The sequence below is a fragment of the Ranitomeya variabilis genome, chromosome 3, assembly GCF_051348905.1.
Source record: "Ranitomeya variabilis isolate aRanVar5 chromosome 3, aRanVar5.hap1, whole genome shotgun sequence".
Lineage (NCBI taxonomy): Eukaryota > Metazoa > Chordata > Amphibia > Anura > Dendrobatidae > Ranitomeya > Ranitomeya variabilis.
The window spans coordinates 727,537,239-727,559,472 of NC_135234.1; the positions used below are offsets into that span (position 1 = coordinate 727,537,239).

General features: G+C 42.2%; 1 protein-coding gene across 6 annotated transcripts in view; it reads left to right on the forward strand.

Annotated features, from left to right (window-relative positions):
• Positions 1-22,234, forward strand: part of TNFRSF19 (TNF receptor superfamily member 19) — an 87,981-nt gene that overhangs the window by 50,594 nt on the left and 15,153 nt on the right. For all 6 annotated transcript variants that reach the window (XM_077298393.1, XM_077298396.1, XM_077298397.1 and 3 more), the window contains 2 exons: positions 5,039-5,217; positions 10,519-10,604. In XM_077298393.1, coding sequence (XP_077154508.1) covers positions 5,039-5,217; positions 10,519-10,604 — 265 coding nt within the window. The remainder of the gene's footprint in view (positions 1-5,038; positions 5,218-10,518; positions 10,605-22,234) is intronic.

Sequence of the window (22,234 nt, forward strand, 5' to 3'; positions counted from 1 at the left end):
GGGATGAAGATTGTGGTGAGGTTTGGGATGAGGTGGGTTGGGAGCGGGTCAAGTGCACAGGTGGTGAGATGCGATCTTGAGAGTAGAGTGGCGAGTTGATCTTCTGTAATGGTGGAGTAGTTGGTTTTGGAGGTGGAGGGTAGGGAAGTTGGGAGGAAGGGCTCTGGGGCTTGTTGACCAAAACTGTCTCTGATGTTATCAATCTTCTGCTTGAAGAATGAGGCAAAGTCTTCAGCAGAGATAAGTGAGGAGGGAGGAGGTGCTGGGGGACGGAGGAGAGAATTGAAGGTGTTGAATAACTGTTTAGGGTTGTGAGATAGGGAGGATATGAGAGATGAGAAGTAGGTTTGTTTAGCTGTGGCGAGTGCGGTCTTGAAAGTAGTGAGAGACTGTTTGAATGCGATTAAGTGGTCGTTGGAGTGGGATCTTTTCCATCTGCGCTCAGCAGCCCTGGAAGCTCGCCTCAGTTCTTTGGTCAGGCTGGTGTGCCAGGGCTGTCTGTTGATTTTGCGAGCTTTGGTATGTGTAAGTGGGGCAGCAGATTCCAAAGCTACAGCTATTGTGGTGTTATATAGAGCGGCAGCGTCATCCGCATTGTGTATGGAAATTATGTCTGTGAGAGGGAGGAGGGATTCAGAGAATGAATGTAGGTCAAGATGTTTAAGATTTCTGCGAGGGTGTGAAAGTTTGTGGGGTGGGGACTCTAGACATGGAGTGGAGAGAGATGAGAATGTGAGAAGGTTGTGGTCAGAGAGAGGAAGAGGCGAGTTAGAGAGGTTAGATAGGGAGCAGAGGCGGGTGAAGATGAGGTCCAGTGTGTGACCATCTTTGTGAGTGGCTGCAGAAGACCATTGAGTGAGGCCGAAGGAGGAAGAGAGAGATAGAAGTTTAGTGGCAGCTGAGAGGGAAGTGTCAATGGGTATGTTGAAATCGCCCATGATGATAGTGGGGATGTCCGCAGAAAGGAAATGAAGTAGCCAGGTGGTGAAGTGGTCAAAGAAGGTGGTGGCTGGCCCTGGGGGGCGGTAAATGACAGCCAGTTGGAGGTTGGAGGGGGAGTAGATGCGCACAGAGTGCACCTCAAAGGAAGGGAGGGTAACAGAGGGTGGCAGTGGGATTGTGGTGAAGGAGCAGTTATCTGACAGGAGAAAACCAACTCCTCCACCATGCTTGCTGCTGGGGCGGGGTGTGTGAGAAAGGTGGAAGCCACCGTAGGAGAGTGCAGCAGGGGAGGCCGTGTCAGAAGGGGTGAGCCAGGTTTCGGTGATGGCGAGGAAGGAAAGTTTGGTAGTAACAAAAAGATCATGGATGTAGGAAAGCTTGTTACAGACAGAGCGAGCGTTCCACAGAGCTCCTGTTAGTGGGACTGGGGAAGCGGGGGCTGGGCGAATGGGTATAAGGTTAGAGAGGTTACGGAAGTTTGTGATGGAGCGTGGATGGGAGGTAGAAATGACTGTGGGAATATGGTGAGGAGGACCAGGATTTGGAGAGATATCACCAGCAGTGAGAAGGAGCAGAGATAGTGTTAGCAGGTGGGAGCAGGAGAGAGCGTGAGGGGGCTGCCTGTGCTTTGAGACAGAGGATTGTATGTTAAGGAACAGTTCTGAGGAGGAGGTGAGATGGATGGGGAGGATTGAAGAGGAGATGAACAGTTCCTTACTTGGTGTGGGGATTGGGGGAGGTTGCAGAAAGTGAAAGATTATCGGGGTAAAAGTGACAACAAACAGAAACATTGTTTACAGTGACTGGCCAGTTACCTTCAGTTCCCTTCAGGTTCAATTCAGGTTTTAATTCTAATGTAATCCACACTTTTAGAACACACTTCTAGAAATCACACGGCAGACTAAAGTCCTGCGGACTTGTGCTATGCAATATATGGAAAACTAAGTGCGGTCAGGTGTGGAGCAGAGAGGAGTGGTCTCTGCTCATCTTGGTCAGAGAATTAAGGGTGAACCAGATGCATACAATCAAGACTAAGTAAACAAGGTCATAAATATCACACAGTAAGTTGGGGGTTAGCTGAAAGGCATACCATCACAATGCTAGGAGCAGGGGAAAGTCTATGCGCAAAGCTGGGTGATGTATTATGTGCGCTTCATGTAGGAGAGCTGGATGAACATACCATCACAATGCTAGGAGCAGGGGAAAGTCTATGCGCAAAGCTGGGTGATGTATTATGTGCGCTTCATGTAGGAGAGCTGGATGAACATACCTGTTGGAAGAATAGAGATGCTTGTTAGAGTGCGATGGTGGCAGGTAGCAGGGCACAGTCTGTATACATCTTTCAGGTTTTAATTCTAATGTAATCCACACTTTTAGAACACACTTCTATGTTGCATCCCCCACCCACATTCCAAAAATTGAAGAGTATGACAGCTAGGGTGACAACCTTTTCGGAGCTTTGAGTTTTTTGAGGAGTTTTTGGAGCAGAAATTGAGCGGAAACTCCAAATTGTTTTATTTGGCGGAAAAAGCTTTGAAAAGTCACAATGTTTTGACGTAACACAACGATGTGCAAAAAAATGCAACTTCTGTCCTGTTCACGCCATTCTCGCCCCAACTCTGACAAAGGCGTGAGCCTCTTAATGAATATGGAGCCTCTGCTCCAAGGCGACCCATCATCAATACATCGCCGGTCTTGATGAATCGCCCCCTTTGAGTTTCTACTCAGTGTCTGCTCCAAAGAGTCTTTTTGCAGGGTTTTCCGCTCAGAAATGGGTATATGAACATGGAGTTTCTTAATTAGAGGAAATGGAGCAGAACCTCAATGTTTTTTAGGAGTTTTTTTTACATTTTTGAGGAGGATTTGAAAAGTTTCCTCTCAGTTCTTGCTCAAAAAATTCCCTGTGGAATCCAGCCACTGACACGCCCGTAGATAAATAGAGGCGCACCGTGATCCCCCCTTTCCCTCTGCCAGAAGACCATGGCTAGATTGTTTAATGTTGATATGTGGCACTAAAAGAAGTATCTGATTGTGGGGTCCCGGCACTCTCAACCCTACTCACCAGAATGTCTCATAGTCAATGTAGATTATCAAAATAGATAGATGTAGGTCAGGCGCCATTCACACTTCCAAGTTTTACCTATTTGCTCTGTCTGTGTTTCTCCTCTCTTTCTAATTAGAGTTTTACAAAATCATGAACACAAAGCAGAAAAAACTGTCTTCAGAAGCTCCACATTTCCGGATCTAAAGTTTGCCCAATATGTCATAGTTTTGTTGTGGAATTTTACTGAATCGCAAAGGTTTTTTTGCCTCTTTATTTGCCAAATTGTTTTAGCTGTTCTTTATGATAAGTAGGACTTTTTTATATATACTATATATATATATATATATATATATATATATATATATATATAATATATTTATTTATATGTACAAAATATTTTGATAGCATACATATGAACTAAAATAAACTGTAATAGAAGTCGCCTCTTTCCACTATGGACTTTCTGATATGGGGTTTGTACGTTTTTTTGGGGGTTGTCAAGCAAAGGCTAATGATGTAGTTTATAATAGTGGTGGTATTCATTTTATGCGGCATTGAACAGTCTGTTTTACACAAGACTGAATTGGCACTAAAGGAAATCTGTCAGCAAGTTTCTGCTATGTAATCTAAGGGCAGCATGATGTAGGGACTGAAAACCTGATGCCAGCGATGTCACTTACTAGGCTGCGTTTTTCTTTCAATAAAATTAGTGTTTTATGAGCAGGAGATTATCACTACAGGACTAGGTGTCTCGTACCATCTGGTCCAACCTCAACCCCGCCACTGATTGGCAGCTTTCTGTCAATGCACACAAAACTGTCAATCAGTGATGTGGAGAGGGTTATACACAGCTCAGCATTCTGAGCTCTGTTAGATCTGCAGCAGAGAAATCTATGACTCTACTATAACTTCTGCTTCCAGTAAACTAAGGGACACATCAATGGAATCTGGGTCTCTGTCCCTGCATCATGCTGCTGTAAGATTTTGTAGAAACAAAACAGCTAAAAGATTCTCTTTAAACTGAGTGTAGGTAATAGACAAGTCAGAGTTTAATAAAGACATTACTCTGCATCATTATTAAAAAAAAAATTTTTTAGGCAGTTAACTTTTTTTTTTTTAAGGGGATTGATTTATAATTAAGGTAGTGAAATACTTAAAATTTTCCTAAGTTTGGTTCACCGCCCCCCTTCAGCTTTGGTCATCCTTATTGAAGGGCTAGTAGATAAGTTACTGATGCTCCTGCGGGTGAAGTTGCTTGTGTTTCACTTGTAATGTTCGGAGCAGACTTGTTGAGATGCAATATACTACAATTTTTCGGGGAGATACGGGATAACCCATTCATATTAGATTATCATCCGATACTGCTGACGCCGTACATTCAAATTATTATTATATTATGAGTTAGTTTTTACTTTTGTCTTATCCCTATGTGCTTGCGAGTGTTAGTTGCTTTTATATAATTAATCTGTGTAGTATTAATAAAATAGTTGCGTTGAGTAAAAAGGTTTGCAGGACCACTTCAATAGAACAGAGCCCTGCAATTCTCCTACATACACACAGCTTTGCTACATAAACACACACAGTTCTGCTACATCAACACACAACTTGTTTGCCAGTGTTAGTTGCTTTCATATAATTAATCTGTGTAGTATTAATAAAATAGTTGCGTTGAGTAAAAAGGTTTGCAGGACCACTACAATAGAACAGAGCCCTGCGAATCTCCTACATACATACATACAGCTTTGCTACATAAACACACAGTTCTGCTACATCAACGCACACTTACCTGCTGACATCACCATTAGGTCATCTCATTAGCAGGCCAAGCATGGCATCATGCGTGAGATACAATGCACCATAATAATCTGACGAGGTCTACTAATCAGAAGAGACGCTGGGCATACCAGCAGGTAGGATGTTCGAAGGGCCCTGGTTCGGCAGCCACAGACCATTGGACCAGTTTCCTGCCAGTCTTGTTGCTCAACTTGATATACTGTAATACATCTAATAAACAGAGATTTCCTCTTAACTGTCATGGCTTTTCCTTTTTAGGAATGCGGCTTTGGATTTGGGGAGGACGCGCATTGTTTACCATGTCGACCTAATCGGTTTAAGGAAGATTGGGGTTTCCAGAAATGCAAGACTTGCCTCGACTGTGCGTCTGTCAACCGCTACCAGAAAGCAAACTGCACAGCGACCGGGAATGCCGTGTGCGGAGAATGCGTGCCAGGGTAGGACGTATATTTATGTTATACATCCTCTGCTCATTTATACATTACATTATTTTCCAAAACACAAGGATCAATCGCTGTCAGTCATTGTTATGACCTTCCCAGGTCATATTGTTATATACAGTTATTAAATAACTTGGTATAAGAAAAATGAGAAAATACTAATTGTCTATGCACACTCTTGGGCTGGTCAGGACCTGAGTGTACAGGAAGGTTACAGTAGTTTAATACTATGAGACAATCACAGATTCGGAAAATATTAAAGGTGTTGTCCGCTTCCACGTTTTTAAAAGGGCTCAGAATAGATTAAAACAATAAAAGAAACAATACTCAGCCTCACTGATTTCCTCCTCCAGCCGCCCCCCTTGTAACACTGCCAGCCCACCTTCACCAATCACAGATAATGTATTTTACATACTATAGGACGCCCTTACTATAAGAAGTGTCCAAGTTTTTGACAGTAGAAAATAGGAAAAATGTATTTCCTGTTAACTTTTTAGTGCCGGTGTAATTGAAGGGCACTATGGTAGAATAGGGAGGTAATAGATCTATTGTTAGTGTTTATCTGCGGCATGTGTGTTATACACATATAGCTTTACATTACACACATTATGTACACTCTACAGCGCACACATATACACAACCCTGCTGCATGTACAGTACATGCACACAGCTCTGCTACATAAACACACACAGTTCTGTTACACAGGCACACATAGCTCTGCTATATTACATCAGCACAGTGTGCTCTTAATTCTGCTGCATCAGAACACACACATCTTTGCTTAACACAAAAAACTCTGTTGCATGCACACACAGCTCAGCTACATCAACACATGCAGCTCAGATACAACACACTCCGCACAGCTGTGCCGTCAAAATACAAACAGTTCAACAACAACACACTCAGCTCAGCTAAAACACACTTAGCTCGACTACATCACAAATGCACAGACACAGGTCAGCACACTCCAGCACTCTCAGCTCAGCTACAACACATTTAGCTCAGCTACATCATCAGTACACACACTGTGTATACATCATCACAGTTTGAAATTCATTCCAGTCATGTGACTGATCACAAAACCTAAATTGTCCTTCGGGTAGTCAGGACGTGCAATGTTAGTGATGTTTGGGTCCTGCTAGCTTTCTGTCCTGCCCTGCACCGATCAGACTGTTCATTGTAGGGCAGGAGAGAGAGAACTGCACCGCTGCACAGTTCCCTCAGTGATCAGGAGAGACGCTGTGTCCGCACACTCCTCCATCAGATGAAGCTGTTTGTGGACTATAATACGTACATACATTTTTTAGCCAGAAGTTTTTCTTGCCAGGCATCTTATGGTCTAAAAATCTGGTATTTTCTCCATGAAAATGTGCCCGATACAGCCTGCCGGCGACACTTATCTGTTTGGCACCTGAGTTTTCTCAGATCTGTTCCCGATATTTTTCTGTAGAGGGGGCACTGGGCGATCATCCTTTCCTGGATATAACACTTTATTTTGACAAGCGAAGTTCAATTAAATAGAGCTTAGGTGGGCTCAGTGGCAGCTGATTAGCCCCTCTGCATTTCAATGGCCCTCTGTAGAAGTTTGTCTATAGTAAATGCACTGCATTGGATTGGGGCTACATCACCCTCTTAAGACTGAAGAGGGGCGAAATATTTTTCTAATGAATTAAAAACGGGAGCTCTCAATTAAAGCGAGGAACTCGTCCTGAATCCTTAATCCAATCTGCCTTTGTGTCGTGCGTAGGCCTCTCTCTTACTATGGAGCCTGTACTGCCGCCGGGGACTACAGAGCAGGGACGTACAGGATGAGTTATTTTCTGTACGTGAATATCCTACCCGAACTTTTGTTTATGAGTTGTGATGAGTGAATATATTCGTTACTCGAGATTTCTCGAGCATGCTCGGGTGTCCTCCGAGTATTTTTTAGTGCTCGGAGATTTTGTTTTTAGCGCCGCAGCTGAATGATTTACATCTGTTAGCCAGCATAAGTACATGTGGGGGTTGCCTGGTTGCTAGGGAATCCCCACATGTAATCAAGCTGGCTAACAGATGTAAATCATTCAGCTGCGGCAATAAAAACTAAATCTCCGAGCACTAAAAAATACCCGGAGGACCCCCGAGCGTGCTCGAGAAATCTCGAGTAACGAGTATATTCACTCATCACTAATTATGATATTTAGGCCTCATTCAGATGTCAGTGAAACACACGATGCCTGGACTGACCGGGGGTCTCCTGACTTGATCTTGACAGCCCCACAGGCACATATGAAGGTGTTGAGTTTGTGTCGGGAGGCCCTCGGACAATCCGTACATCACGGTCCATACTCACGGACTTTACAGCAGCAACGTGGACCATAGGAAACATTAGTCAGGAGATGTTTATTGACTTTTATAGAAGAGTTCTCTAGGCATACTCTGTGATCTGTGCAGAGGTCACTGTGCAGAGAGGTGGGAGGAGGTGAGCTGTTACATCACTTATTGGGAATGGTGGATCCTGTATTATGTTTAGAGAGCTCTTACCTTGTAAACTTGTGTGATAGTTAAATCGCTGAGGAGTGATCTACAGAACAGGACATATCAGCCTAATATTAGTTTCAACATGTGCTCCACTTTAATAAATGGATATTAAAGGTGTCTCCCAGGGCTCTCGTGACATTATTATGCTACGTGAGTCCTATAGTCACTCAGCGGCTTCCATTGGGCTACTCTGCTCTTACTACTTCCGCTTGTTGATATTCGGACAAACATAAGAAGTGAGAGCACAGCAGCCTAACGGCGGCCGCTGATTGACTGCAGTACTCACATAGCACAATAATGTCACGTGAGCCCTGCAGCCGACATCGCTGGAGCAGCGCCAGGAGCTGAGTATATTGTGTTTTTATTCTACAAGGGAGGCTACTTCATGTAAAAAAAGATGGGTTATCCAGGTACTAGACAACCCCTTTAAGGACTTGCTGTAAATACAGTCATAGCCAGCCTCGGTTCACATTCCTTTGGCCATACTATGAAATCACATTTATTTTTCGGCACGCTTGTAACTTGCTCTCACTACACTGGATCATTTTTCAGCTCTTTGTGGGCTTTTCTGGTTATGATTGCGTCCGTAAGTTTCTAAAGTATTTGTTCCACTCCGCTTGGCTAAGTCCACAGACTTCTCTGTTGTGATTCCAAAGCTGCAGTGACCATGCCTGACTGAAGTAACTCAGAGCGGCCATGTTGTCAGGAATGCAGCAATTGTTGTTATATGCTGCACAGTAATCTCACGCTACCGGATCATCTCACTTCTGCAAGGGTAACCGAGAACATCTTTAACTTCTTGTCTTGAGGACTTTTCCAAATATAACATTAATGCAATAGTCTTAGGGCGAACCAACCATCATATAAAGCGAAAATGAATTACAAGACATTGGAAGCCTTTCCACACTTCACCCTCATCTTTTGGGAACTGATCCCCGTCCTCTTTGCTGCACTTTTGGACACAGCAGCATCACCGGATGAGCAGAGGAGCGCCCGCTCAGTCATCCCTTGTTACTGCTTTTCTATGGGGTAGTTGTCAACTGGACCTACTTTACCTGCAAAAGAAAATCATAAAATTAGACATCTGAAATATTACTCTGCAAATCGTATTCATCCGATTGTATCCTTATACACATTACATTTTACTAGTATTTTTATGTGTAAGTAAAATGGCTGTGGTTATGAAACAAAAGAAAACTCTTCTCTTTTGCAAAGAAATCATCTTTAGAAGGGACAGGTCAATGAGGGTGGAAATGTTCTGCGCAGGACGGAGCACTATCAGTGCCTCGTCTGCCAGCTCCCGGCAGTAGTCAACTACCTAGTAAAGAACAGAGCTAGGCTGTAATTGATCCGAGATAGTGGAAGTGCTCTGTCCTTCCCAGTGCACTTCTAGTCTAATTTGCATAAACTCATAGAATGGTAGAGTTGGAAGAGACCTCCAGGGTTATCGTGTCCAACCGCCCGCTCAATGCAGGATTCAAAGCAGGATGTCTGTCCAGCCTCTTTTTTGAAGACTTCCATTGAAGGAGAACTCACCACCTCTTGTGGCAGCCTGTTGCACTCATTGATCACCCTCACTGTCAAAGAGTTTTTTCTAGTATCTAATCTGTGTCTTCTCCCTTTCAGTTTCATTCCATTGCTTCTTGTGTTCCCATGTGCAGATGAGAATAATGATGATCCCTCTACACTGTGACAGCCCTTCAGATATTTGTAGACAGCTATTAAGACTCCTCTTAGCCTTCTTTTTTGCAAGCTAAGCATTCCCAGATCGTTAAACCGTTCCTCGTAGGACATAGTTTGCATTCCGCTCATCATCTTAGTAGCTCTGTCTTTTTTAAAATGTGGTGCCCAGAACTGGACACAATATTCCAGATGAGTCCTCACCAAGGAGGAGTAGAGGGAGATAATTACTTTATGTGATCTAGACTCTATGCTTCTGTTAATACATCCTAGAACTATGTTTGCCTTTTTTGCTGCAGCATCACACTGTTGACTCACGTGCAGTCTGTGATCTATTACTATACCCAAGTCTTTTTCACACGTGCTGTTGCTTAGGCTTCTTTCACATTTCCGTCGGTACTCGGCGCGACGTACCGACGGAAGTTTGTGAATTTGTGAGTGACGTGAGCAGCGGACGCAGTGTTTCAACGCGTCCGCTGCCCATTGTAAAGTCCCAGGGAGGAGGGGGTGGAGTTCCAGCCGCGCCTGCGCAGTAAAAAATGCAGGACACAACGTACGGAAAAATGTTCCCTTGAACGTTTTTTCGATACGACGGCCCGCCAAATACTGACGCATCCAGTGCACGACGTATGGGACGTGTGTCCATACATCGCAATGCGTCGGTAATACAAGTCTCTGTGAAAAAAAACGCATCCTGCGGGCAATTTTGCAGGATGCGTTTTTTCCACAGAACGACGCATGGTGACGGATCTAAAAAGACGGAAATGTGAAAGTAGCCTTAGTTCTATTCCTCCCATTCTGTAGATGCAATTTTAGTTTTTCTTGCTCAGATCAATGTTAATCAGGCTAAGTGGGTAAGTCTGAGTATAAACATTCATAAAGGATTGTGCAGCCACTCTGACATGGATTTTCAGGGTAAATGCACCAGCCCCATCAGGTCTAAGAGAAATGAAAAAAAATGAGTGCATTTTGAATTGCAAAATCTGGTGTAAAATTATACGTAAAATATATGCAAAAAATGTAAGAATGAATTACCTTTTTGGAAACCTAATCTGGAGGAAATGACATTTAATAAAGATCGGCATTATATGTTACAGGTTTTATAGGAAGACAAAGCTCGGTGGATTTCAAGACATGGAATGTGTTCCCTGTGGTGATCCCCCGCCAACATATGAGCCTCAGTGTGAGTACATGTTATTAATTCTTGGATTATTGCAATCTGTTCCTTTGTTATTCCTCCCGGAAATGGACAAATTACCTGACAACTGGATGTTACCATTTCATAGTCATTACCGTGTGACTGTGGTGAATCCACACTGGTTGGACGTGGTCGGAGAGATTTCTGAGAGCTCTGGACACATATTTCTACACAGTACGTAACAAAATCTTTGGAGTAGTGAGATTTGGAACATCTCATGTTGTGACCTTTACATGTGGGATTAAGAATATATATATAGAAGCTTTTCTGATTCTCTAGCTTCTTGTCAATGTCAGAGAAGGGGTGTATGCGATTGTTCGGAAATATGTAAATATTGTGTGAAATTAGTAAACTGTGATGTCGGTTTTCATGCAGAGATTTGGCGTCCAATTTTGCGGGTAATTCATGAAGAGAACACATCTCTGTTGTAACGTTATTGATTGGATTAAAGAACTTTGTCGCATTTTTGTCCTTGAGTTTTACTCACAGACTGCTACCTTACCTCCACTGTCCCAGTCCTTGTTGACATGACATCAGCAATGACTCTGTGACTACAGCACATGACCGCTGCAGCCAATCACTAGGCTCAGCGGTCATGCCAATGTAGACCGAGTTTTTTTTTTTTCCCCAGGAATAAAAATTGCCTGCAGGAATTGGTAAAAAAATTAAATCTACCTAAAGGGAACCTGTCACCAGGTTTGGCCGATACGAGTTACGGCCATCACCTTTCAGGGCTGATATACAGGATTCTATAATGCTGTATATCTGCCCCTAACCCGACCTGTAAGAGAAGAAAAAGAACTTTTATTATGCTCACCTGGGGGCGGTCCGGACCGAGGGGTGTCGCTGGTCTTCGTCCGGCGCCTCCCATCTTCTTACGATCCCCATCCTCCTGCTTGCTTCATGTAGATGACGCGTCCCTATGTCATCCACACAGGGTCCCCGGAATCGTGCTCCTGCGCAGGCGCACTTCTCTGACCTGTTGAGGGCAGAGCAAAGTACTGCAGTGCGCAGGTTACGGGAAAGGTCAGAGAGGCCCAGCGCCTGCATTAAGACATCACAGGAGCATGTGATACTGTTCCCATAGCTGTATGCAGCGTCGGACTGGGGGGACACAGGTCCCCCAGTAACATTGACTCTGAGGGCCAACTGTTCATATACATAAAATTATTACATTACCTTGATATTTATTAAAATCAATGTGTACAATTGTGGAAGTTTTTCCTTATCATCTAATATGGAGGCAAGCTTAAAGGGGTTGTCCCACAAAGTACATTTTTATTAATAAATCTTCAGACACCGACCACATGACCGGAGCATTTGGTATCTCCTCGCGGTGAGAAGCGCACAAAGAAATCCCGGTGTCCCATAGCAGAAGTTCTAAGGTGGCTCTGCCACCCTCCAAAAAAACCCTTAATATTTGGTGGGGTTACAGAACATATCTCACAACTTTGAAGCCCTTACAAAGTAGTTTTCTTCCTATTGAAGCCCCTAGATTGTCCTTTTATTTCTCCCATAAAGTTGATGCCAACAAAAGTGCCCCCAAGACAGTATGATACCCCCAGAGTGAATAACTCCACAGTACATTTCACAGGCATAGTATGAAGACCCTGTTATACCACCCTCAACTCCTCTGTATGGTGACCCAACACAGTATGGTGCCCCAACTGTGATCCACATGCAGCCCTGCAGACAGTATAATGGGCCCCACATAGTCCTCCTTACAGTATAATGAGCCTCACATAGTGCTCCATACAGTATAATGGGCCCCACATAGTGCTCCATACAGTATAATGGGCCCCACATAGTGATCCATACAGTATAATGGGGCCCAAATAGTCCTCCATTCAGAATAATGGCCCCACATAGTCCTCTATTCAGAATAATGGCCCCACATAGTCCTCCATATAGAATAATGGGCCCAAAATAGTCCGCCATTCAGAATAATGGCCTCACTTAGTCCTCTATTCAGAATAATGGCCCCACATAGTCCTCTATTGAGAATAATAGCCCACATAGTCCTCCATATAGTATAATGGGCCCGAAATAGTCCTCCATTCAGAATAATGGCCCCACATAGTTCTCCATACAGTATAATGGGCCCCATATAGTCCTCCATTCAGAATAACCGCATCACATAGTCCTCCATCTGGTGTCGCGGGCCAAATATAATCAACCCAAGGGCCAAATTTGACCCGCAGGCCAGAGTTTGTCCCGTATGCAGTAGATGTTAGGACGATTTTAAAGCTGTGCTGCCTGGGATAAAATACAGGTGGAAATTATTTTGAAACCAATATACATAGATTTGACAAAGATTATGTTTTTTTAGGAAGCATATTAATTTTTTAATTATTTCATTTGGCCATGAAAGTTATTTTTCCGATACTTTATTTTGCTTTTTTTTTTAATTTACCTTTTCAATCTCGCGCCAAAAATATTGTGCAAAACCGCAACTGCGTCATTTTCAATGATTTCCTGACTTTTTTTTTCTTTTACTTAATGAACTACTGTCAGTAACCCTGCAGCATATTAAAACATCTTGTCCCGTTTTTTTTGTGTTGACTCTTTCAAGAGCCATTGTTGATCCAGGCGCAGCAACGGAGTTGATAAATTGTCTCTCCCCTATAGTCGGCAGCTTAGATCTTAGTTGTGAAATATTTTTTCCAGAAACCTCTGATCGGGGCATTGAAAGTAACTTGTCTCCAGCAGACGTGTGTATGTTACAGGACAGCACACACAGATTAGATTTCAGCCTGAAAACCCAAGTAGTCTATAAGGGAGAGGCAAATATTTGTAAGCTTCTCTCCAAGTGCTTTGGTGGCAAATGAAAGTGTTAATGCCTGTGGGGCCCCCATAAATTAACAAAGTCTTTTGTAACACTGAGATACTTTGGCAAGTGTTTTGTTTGCCTGTGAACACTTGTAAGGGGCATGAACTTCCTGTGCTAAAGGCTTATAGAGTGTAGCGAGTTTATTAAGACTTTGATCAGAAATTCTAAGAACTAGTAGCAGTTGATTATTACCCAGCTGGCAATAACTCTCCCGTCCTCCTTTTATTCACTGCCGGGGGTTTTTCCAGATATTTGAAAACAGAAACTGGTTTAAACATTTACTTTTTATTTTTTTTTGTCTAAGAAGGAATGGTGGAGACCTCCTTGTAGAAGAAGCTGTAAGCTTATAGACTCGACATTTTTTGGTGAAAGAATCATTAGTAAAGCTAACATTTGAACTTTGAATAGTTTTTGTAGTCAAATTAAAATTTTACGTTTTTTGTTTAGAAAACTTTTTGTGAGCTTTTTGTTTACAATTTTTTTATTTTTTATTTTTATTTTTACTAATGTTGGTCAGGGGCAATGTCGACAAGGCTTGTCTGATTTCCGACTGCCGATCGTATTGTTCTCCCAGAGATAGGTCATAGAGATGTATGCCGGCGGCTTTATCAAGAGAGAACATTGCAGCGCTCGGCTGCAGGGGCCGGATGTTCTGTGTATGGGATTGTTCGAGGTTATGTATCGGGTCAGGTAGTCACAATTTAGATACAACTCTATATGGTTATCAGCTTCTTAATCAATGCTGGACTAATTACAGTAGGCTGGACTAATTGCTGTAGGCTGGACTAGTTACTGTAGGCTAGACTAGTTACTGTAGTCTGGACTAATTACTGTAGTCTGGACTAGTTACTGTAGGCTGGACTAATTACTGCAGTCTGGACTAGTTACTGTAGGCTAGACTAGTTACTGTAGGCTAGACTAGTTACTGTAGGCTGGACTAGTTACTGTAGGCTGGACTAATTACTGTAGTCTGGACTAGTTACTGTAGGTTGGACTAATTACTGCAGTCTGGACTAGTTACTGTAGGCTAGACTAGTTACTGTAGGCTAGACTAATTACTGTAGGCTAGACTAGTTACTGTAGGCTAGACTAGTTACTGTAGGCTGGACTAGTTACTGTAGGCTGGACTAATTACTGTAGTCTGGACTAGTTACTGTAGGCTGGACTAATTACTGTAGTCTGGACTAGTTACTGTAGGCTAGACTAGTTACTGTAGGCTGGACTAATTACTGAAGTCTGGACTAGTTACTGTAGGCTGGACTAATTACTATAGTCTGGACTAGTTCCTGTAGGCTGGACTAGTTCCTGTAGGCTGGACTAGTTACTGTTGGCTGGACTAATTACAGTAGGCTAGACTAGTTACTGTAGGCTAGACTAGTTTGTGTAGGCTGGACTAGTTACTATAGGCTGGACTAGTTACTGTTGGCAGGACTAGTTTTTGTACGCTGGACTAGTTACTGTAGGCTGGACTAATTACTGTTGACTGGGCTAGTTACTGTTGGTTGGACTAATAACTAGGTTGGACTAGTTACTGTAGGCTGGACTAATTACTGTAGGATGGACTAGTTACTGTAGGCTGGACTAGTTACTGTTGACTGGACTAGTTACTGTAGGCTGGACTAATTACTGTAGGCTGGACTAGTTACTGTTGACTGGACTAGTTACTGTAGGCTGGACTAGTTACTGTAGGCTGGATTATTTACTGTAGGCTGGACTAATTACTGTAGGCTGGATTAATTACTATAGGCTGGACTAATTACTGTAGGCTGGACTAGTTACTGTAGGCTGGACTTATTACTATTGGCTGGACTAATTACTGTAGGCTGGACTAATTATTGTTGGCTGGACTAGTTACTGTAGGCTGGACTAGTTACTGTTAGCTGGACTAGTTACTGTAGACTGGACTAGTTACGGTAGGCTGGACTAATTACTGTTGGCTGGACTAGTTACTGTAGGCTGAACTAGTTACTGTTGATTGGACTAGTTACTGTAGGCTGGACTAATTACTGTAGGCTGGACTAGTTACTGTAGGCTGGACTAATTACTGTAGGCTGGACTAGTTACTGTAGGCTGGACTAATTACTGTAGGCTGGACTAATTACTGTTGGCTGGACTAGTTACTGTAGGCTGGACTAATTACTGTAGGCTGGACTAATTACTGTAGGCTGGACGAGTTACTGTAGGCTGGACTAATTACTGTTGGCTGGACTAGTTACTGTAGGCTGGACTAGTTACTGTAGGCTGGACTAATTACTGTTGGCTGGACTAGTTTCTGTAGGCTGGACTAATTACTGTAGTCTGGACTAGTTACTGTAGGCTGGACTAATTACTGTAGGCTGGACTAGTTACTGTAGGCTGGACTAATTACTGTAGGCTGGACTAATTACTGTTGGCTGGACTAGTTACTGTAGGCTGGACTAATTACTGTAGGCTGGACTAATTACTGTAGGCTGGACGAGTTACTGTAGGCTGGACTAATTACTGTTGGCTGGACTAGTTACTGTAGGCTGGACTAGTTACTGTAGGCTGGACTAATTACTGTTGGCTGGACTAGTTTCTGTAGGCTGGACTAATTACTGTAGTCTGGACTAGTTACTGTAGGCTGGACTAATTACTGTAGGCTGGACTAATTACTGTTGGCTGGACTAGTTTCTGTAGGCTGGACTAATTACTGTAATCTGGACTAGTTACTGTAGGCTGGACTAGTTACTGTAGGCTGGACTAATTACTGTTGGCTGGACTAGTTTCTGTAGGCTGGACTAATTACTGTAATCTGGACTAGTTACTGTAGGCTGGACTAATTACTGTTGACTGGACTAATTGTAGGAGCAACCCAGTCCACACCTTTGTTTCACATCACAGAAATCCATATTCTATACACAGGCAATAAATATCTGACACTTATAAATCCCACACGAGGAACCCCTGGCCTGGGCATAGGTGGGCGTCACAGACATAGGACGTACATCTACTATAACTTTTAGCATACAACTCAACAATGGACATTCTTGTTTAAAGTGGGTCCGTTACCAGAAGTCACAATATAAACTACGTAAATAATTAAATAGATCCTTTAGTCCGGATGAGGCTGGTCTACTTATGTTTTAAGAACACCTATATAATTTTGGAATTAAAATGAACATTTTACGAGTCCAACTTTTAACATCAGGCAAGGCATCTTTCACAAAGGATCACGCAGCGACTCTGACGTGTTTTCAAAGCAAGTACATCAGGTCTAAGATCTCATTTGTCCAGTTTGTATTGTGGACAGATCTGCTTTAGCTGTAGTTTCTTCACACAATATTTTATGCATTGCGAAGACATTTGCTTTTAGGTTTTAGTGCTCGGTAAGTATTTAGTATCTAAAAAGCACACATTATATATTTGCACAGGGCGCAGACTTATCTCCACTTACCATCAGAGGGAGATAAGAGTCATTTACAGCGAAGGCTGAGAAATCCCCGATTTATAACACACATTCATGGCTTACATCGGGTAAAGGAATAGATCGTTTTACTCTTTCGCAACCATTTCCATCACTGCCTGCGCCGTACGGATCGCCCCAATGCCATCACTGAATACCACCGACCTAATGTACCTACCTATCGCATATAGCACCGCTACTTTCTGAATCCCCCACCTGCTTTTTATGAAAGCTGACCGACCTTCCTGTTTGTTCTTGAAGTGTGGGAAGAAACAAGAGCGTCTTGGATTATATTTGGAGATGTGGTCTTACTTTACGGTAGCAATGTCGCATGGTGCCACAATGCATCCAATTCAGCCTTTCCTTTGTAGGCAGATTTATAATTGGTCTATCTGATAAAACGTCTGTCTGTGATATTTAAGCACAGGCCTAGGGGTTCGCCATTTTCTGCTGATATGTCTTAAACATTATAATCTTACTGACGTAAAAAGACCTATCCAACTTTATGTCCTACAACAATACCACTGTGTTAGCCCCACTGCTGCTCGTAGATCCATTGTCTAAGCACTGTGAGGGTGATCAATGAGTGGAACAGGCTGCCACGAGAGGTGGTGAGTTCTCCTTCAATGGAAGTCTTCAAACAGAGGCTGGACAGACATCTGTCTGAGATGGTTTAGTGAGTCCTGCATTGAGCAGGGGGTAGGGCACGATGACCCAGGAGGTCCCTTTCAACTCTAACCTTCTATGAGTCTACGATGATACCGGTTATCTCTACGGTTTTTGAACTTTTTCAGCACTGGGGCAGAAGAGGATGGAATCGGGGAGGAGGTCACGCGAATCTTTAGAGAAATCTACTAGCATCCACTCACTGGATCTACAGGCTGTTGGGGCACTGACAGACACAGACCAAAAAGGGCCCCTGTGAAAGAACAGTGTATGGGCTCTTTACAGTCCAATAGCTCATCATCAAAAATATCACCTGCTTTGGAGGTGGAAATGGGCCCCCTTACCTCTTGGGCCCCCCTATAATGTATCACTTCATTTAAATCCAAAAGTGATTTTTTTTTCACCCAACATTTTTTTCGATGTGTTTTCTTCTTTTGTTAATTTAGAAGTCAGATTTGAAGTATTTTTTGCAAGCAGAAACACCTCAAAAATTCAATGTTGCTTCTTTTTCCACAAAGAAGAAAACACCTGAGAATGATGAACGCCATCATGTGCACGTAAGGCCTGTTTTCCTATGGAAATAAGTATAACAGAAAAAGCTGTGTGAAGAAACCCTAAGGGTATGTTCACATTTATTTATTGATGCTGACTTTTGGAGTAGAAACTGAGCAAAAACTCAAGTTTTTGAGAAATTTTCAGTCTTTGAGGAGGATTTGGAAAGTTTCCGCTCAGTTTCTGCTAAAAAAAACTTTGCGAAGACATACCCTAAGGGTATGTTCTTACTATCTTTTTTTTAAATGGGGATATTGAAGCTGATCCACTTCAAAATCGACTTTAAAAAGTATTTGAAGTGTTTTTTTCATGTGCATTTTAAAGCAAATCTGCTTCAAAATCAACGAACGAAAACTCTATGCGAACATATGTTAAGCTGCCTCTCCGAAGTCAGAGAATTTAAAAGGTTTTTTTTTCATGTCATTTTTGGTAATGGAATATGCTCTTAATTTCATGTAAAAAAAAAAAACTGAACACACCACAAAGGATTGTTCACATGAAGCATTTTGACTTGGATTTTTCTGTATAATTAAATCCATAACCAAAAACTGCATAAAAACTTTTTGATGTGTTTTTCGACACTTTTTTTTGCATGGTCTTTGAAATGAATCAAATCCTTATTACAAGCAGATTTGAAGAGTTTTTTTTTTATTTAAAGGGATTTTTGAGCAAATTTTTCTGTCGTAGAAGACTTTATTTTCTAGATATTCATGGGAACATCAGCCCCAGCATGCCATTTCTGTTGTTCCAACGCCCATAGGGGCCCTGGATTATTTGTGTTTTTCCCTGGGTGTGATGGTTGTGTCTGTGTTTTATTATTAGTACTGATGAGCTATTGTCTAGCAGAATCCGACTCTGCACTTTTTAGTTAGAAAATTATTAATCATCCTGAACACACACCCAGCAGTTCTTTAGTTGCCATCCAAGTCCCTAAATCATTTGTGACAGCGGGGGCTGCTGAAAACACCGTCCAGATGGGGGACTGATGTGTGTGTTTAGGTTTTTTACATATCACGGTTTGATCAAAGTTCTTGGTTAGAAGAATGTTCTGCATGTAAGCCATCAATTTCAGAGTCTGCTGCCTTTCTTATCCACCTATCGTTTACATGAAAATATAATTTGTGCTGTTCAGACAGTCCCAGTTACAGCTGGAATTTTTCTTCTGCTTTATAAACGTAAGCAAAACTTTTACAAAATTAGTGCAAAACTATAAAAAACATCAGTGCAAAACTTTTCAAAAATCAGTGCAAAACTTTTGGCAAAACATTAAAAAATCAGTGCAAAACTTTTAAAAAAATCAGTGTAAAACTTTAAAATAAAATCAGTGCAAAACTTTTGGCAAAACTTTAAAAAAAATCAGTGCAAAACCTTTAGCAAAACATTAAAAAATCAGTGCAAAACTTTTTAAAAAAATCAGTGCAACACTTTTAGCAAAACTTAAAAAAATCAGTGCAAAACTTTTTTTTTTTTTAAGTTTTGCTAAAAGTTTTGCACTGATTTTTTAATGTTTTATTAAAAAATCAGTGCAAAACTTTTAGCAAAACTTAAAAAAAAAAATCATTGCAACACTTTTAGCAAAACTTTAAAAAAAATCAGTGCCGACCCTTTATACACCACATAAGTACAGAAAATATCGAATTAGATTCTTTTTTCAATAAAAAAAACACTAGTTCTTTTTTTTTTCTTCTTTTTTCATGTTAAGTTTTTGCAAAGTTTAGCTTCTGTAATGTGATAAAAAGTCTGGTGTTTCCATCTCTCGTAAAGCACAGGTATATATATATTTATTCAGCTTGTAAGGATTCAGTCCCTGAATAGTCCCTATGCTGGGATTCTGCAGATACCAATGTGATATAATATAAAGTGTTCGCTTCCATCCAGATGTCCTTAGTTTTTGCCACATTGACAGATAGGAAAGGCACAGAAGCTCAGAGTTGTTGGGCGCCAGCGGTGTCTGTCTGGGGATCATTGTGTCCACCCTCCATGTAGACAGAACATGCGCGTGTCCACTTTTCTATTGTTACACAATCCAGGGATATAAAATGTGATGTTTTGGTCATTTCATGTGATCTTAATAAAAAAACGGGTTGCAGATACATTCGAAAAATGTCAGCCTTAGCACATGTGGGAAGACATTTGTACCCTCAATCTCAAATTTGCTAACTTTCACATTGTGTTTTGGCTCCCGTTGGTTGATCCCGTTGGGGCTTAAGTCCAAACCTCCTGCATATGCACCGACTGGGTGTTGACAGAGCGAACTTGTGCTCTCTTGTGCATGAATTTCGGGCATTTACGTCTAATGGAAATGGACGCCCCATCGCGGTCTTCTACGTCTGCGTGTTCACCTCCTGTAGGTGTACATGCCCAAAAATGAGGCACGACAGAGCGCTCGTTCACTCTGTAGGCACCATTATAGTCTATGTTCCTGCCCGAATCCCATTTTGCAGGGGGTTTGGACATAAGCCCTAACGGGACTAAACAAGTGCCAAAATGCAGTATGAAAGCTCCATAACGGACAAATCGCCAATGCATCTGCAATCCAATGTTTGATGAAATTCTTGTACTGTGCAACAATTAATGAGGTTATCTGGGACTATTCAATTTTTTTTAGTTGCTCAATACCTGTCTGTCACAGACCGCTCCTGCCGGCGATTCAGTGGCTTCCGCTGACGTCACATCGACAGAGCTGCTCTATCGACGGGTCGTGACGCATGACTGCCAATGTTATGCTGATTGACAGATGACTCCCCAGTGCCTAACTTCGGGTAGCCAAACTGTCAGTCAGCATGATGTAGGCAGTGACACCCCGTCGACAGAGCAGCCCAGAAGAAGTGCTGTTCTGTTGACGTGGAGCTGCTGAATTACTGGCAGGAGCAGTCAGGGACTACTCTGAGCATGCCCTCCCCCTTCGTCCTATAGTAAAAAAAATTGTCCTGGACAACCCCTTGATCTAATTCGTAAGTGATAATTGAGGGCCCTGTTCTTTGTATTGGAATGGATTGGGAACCTACTCAAGCACCAAAACCATGATCTCCCCTCTCAGTTTGCATTATAATCATTGACATTGCATACAAATATTATTGTTGGTTGGTCAGTCGGTCCCCGGGAGTTGACCCTTTAGTTCTTGATGACAGTCACCATGCTTCCCAATCTTCCCAGACACATTGTGATACTCTCAATCTCCGTTGAGGCATTCTCTTGTGATACAACGTTTCTGCATCAAATCACCGCTCTTTTCAGAAGATAAAACGTTGCTGGTTGCCCCTTGACTGGTGCTGATGGCCACTTGTATGGGGTCACTAGGAGATAGAAATTTGCAATCGTTTCTTTTGGCAGAGTTAACTTTTGTAAAGTCCAAGAGGTCGAATAGTTTTCACTGGGGGCCTTTTTTTTCTCCCTGTACAAGTTTCTATATAATAACACCCACTTGGACTTAACAAAAGTTAACTTAAGTGCCAAGTACTTTGATTGCTAATATCTCCGCAATCGAAAGGCGAAATTGACATAAAACAGAAAAAATGTATTCCGCTTTGCAGCTGAAAAATTTGGTGAAAAGACATCTTTAAAGCTCATGAAGTACCTCAAACTTTTAACATAAAGTGATTTAATACTAGTCTGTAAAAGGCTTATCCCGCCATTAATTTTTTCATTTTTTTTTAAAGCCCTTCAGAATGCTTTACAATGATAAAATTAACTATACTCTCTTTACCAATCTCCCACCAATCTTCGTATTTCAGTTCAGGCAGGAATGTGACTCATTACAAAAGTGGCCAGTGATTGGCTGCAGTGGTCATATGCGTTTCAGCAGGAAAATCAAAGGTGGTCTTTTTAAATCCTCTTTCTGTTTGGACATGTGACCACATCGGCCCCTGTTTGGATGCAGCCATTACAAGCCCATTTGGATAGATCAGGAGGTAGGATTCAAAGGGGATGTTTCGATTTTGGACAGCGCAGTGGCTCAGTGGTTAGCGCTGTTGTTTTGCAGCTCTGGTGTTAAAATCCACCCAAGGACAACATGTGCAAAAGTTTGTATATTCTCCCCGTATTTTGATGGATTTCTTCCATGTTCTCCGGTTTCCTCCCAAGACATACAGATAGAGAATTTAATTTGTGAGCCCCAATGGGGACAGTTATGATGTAGAGCGC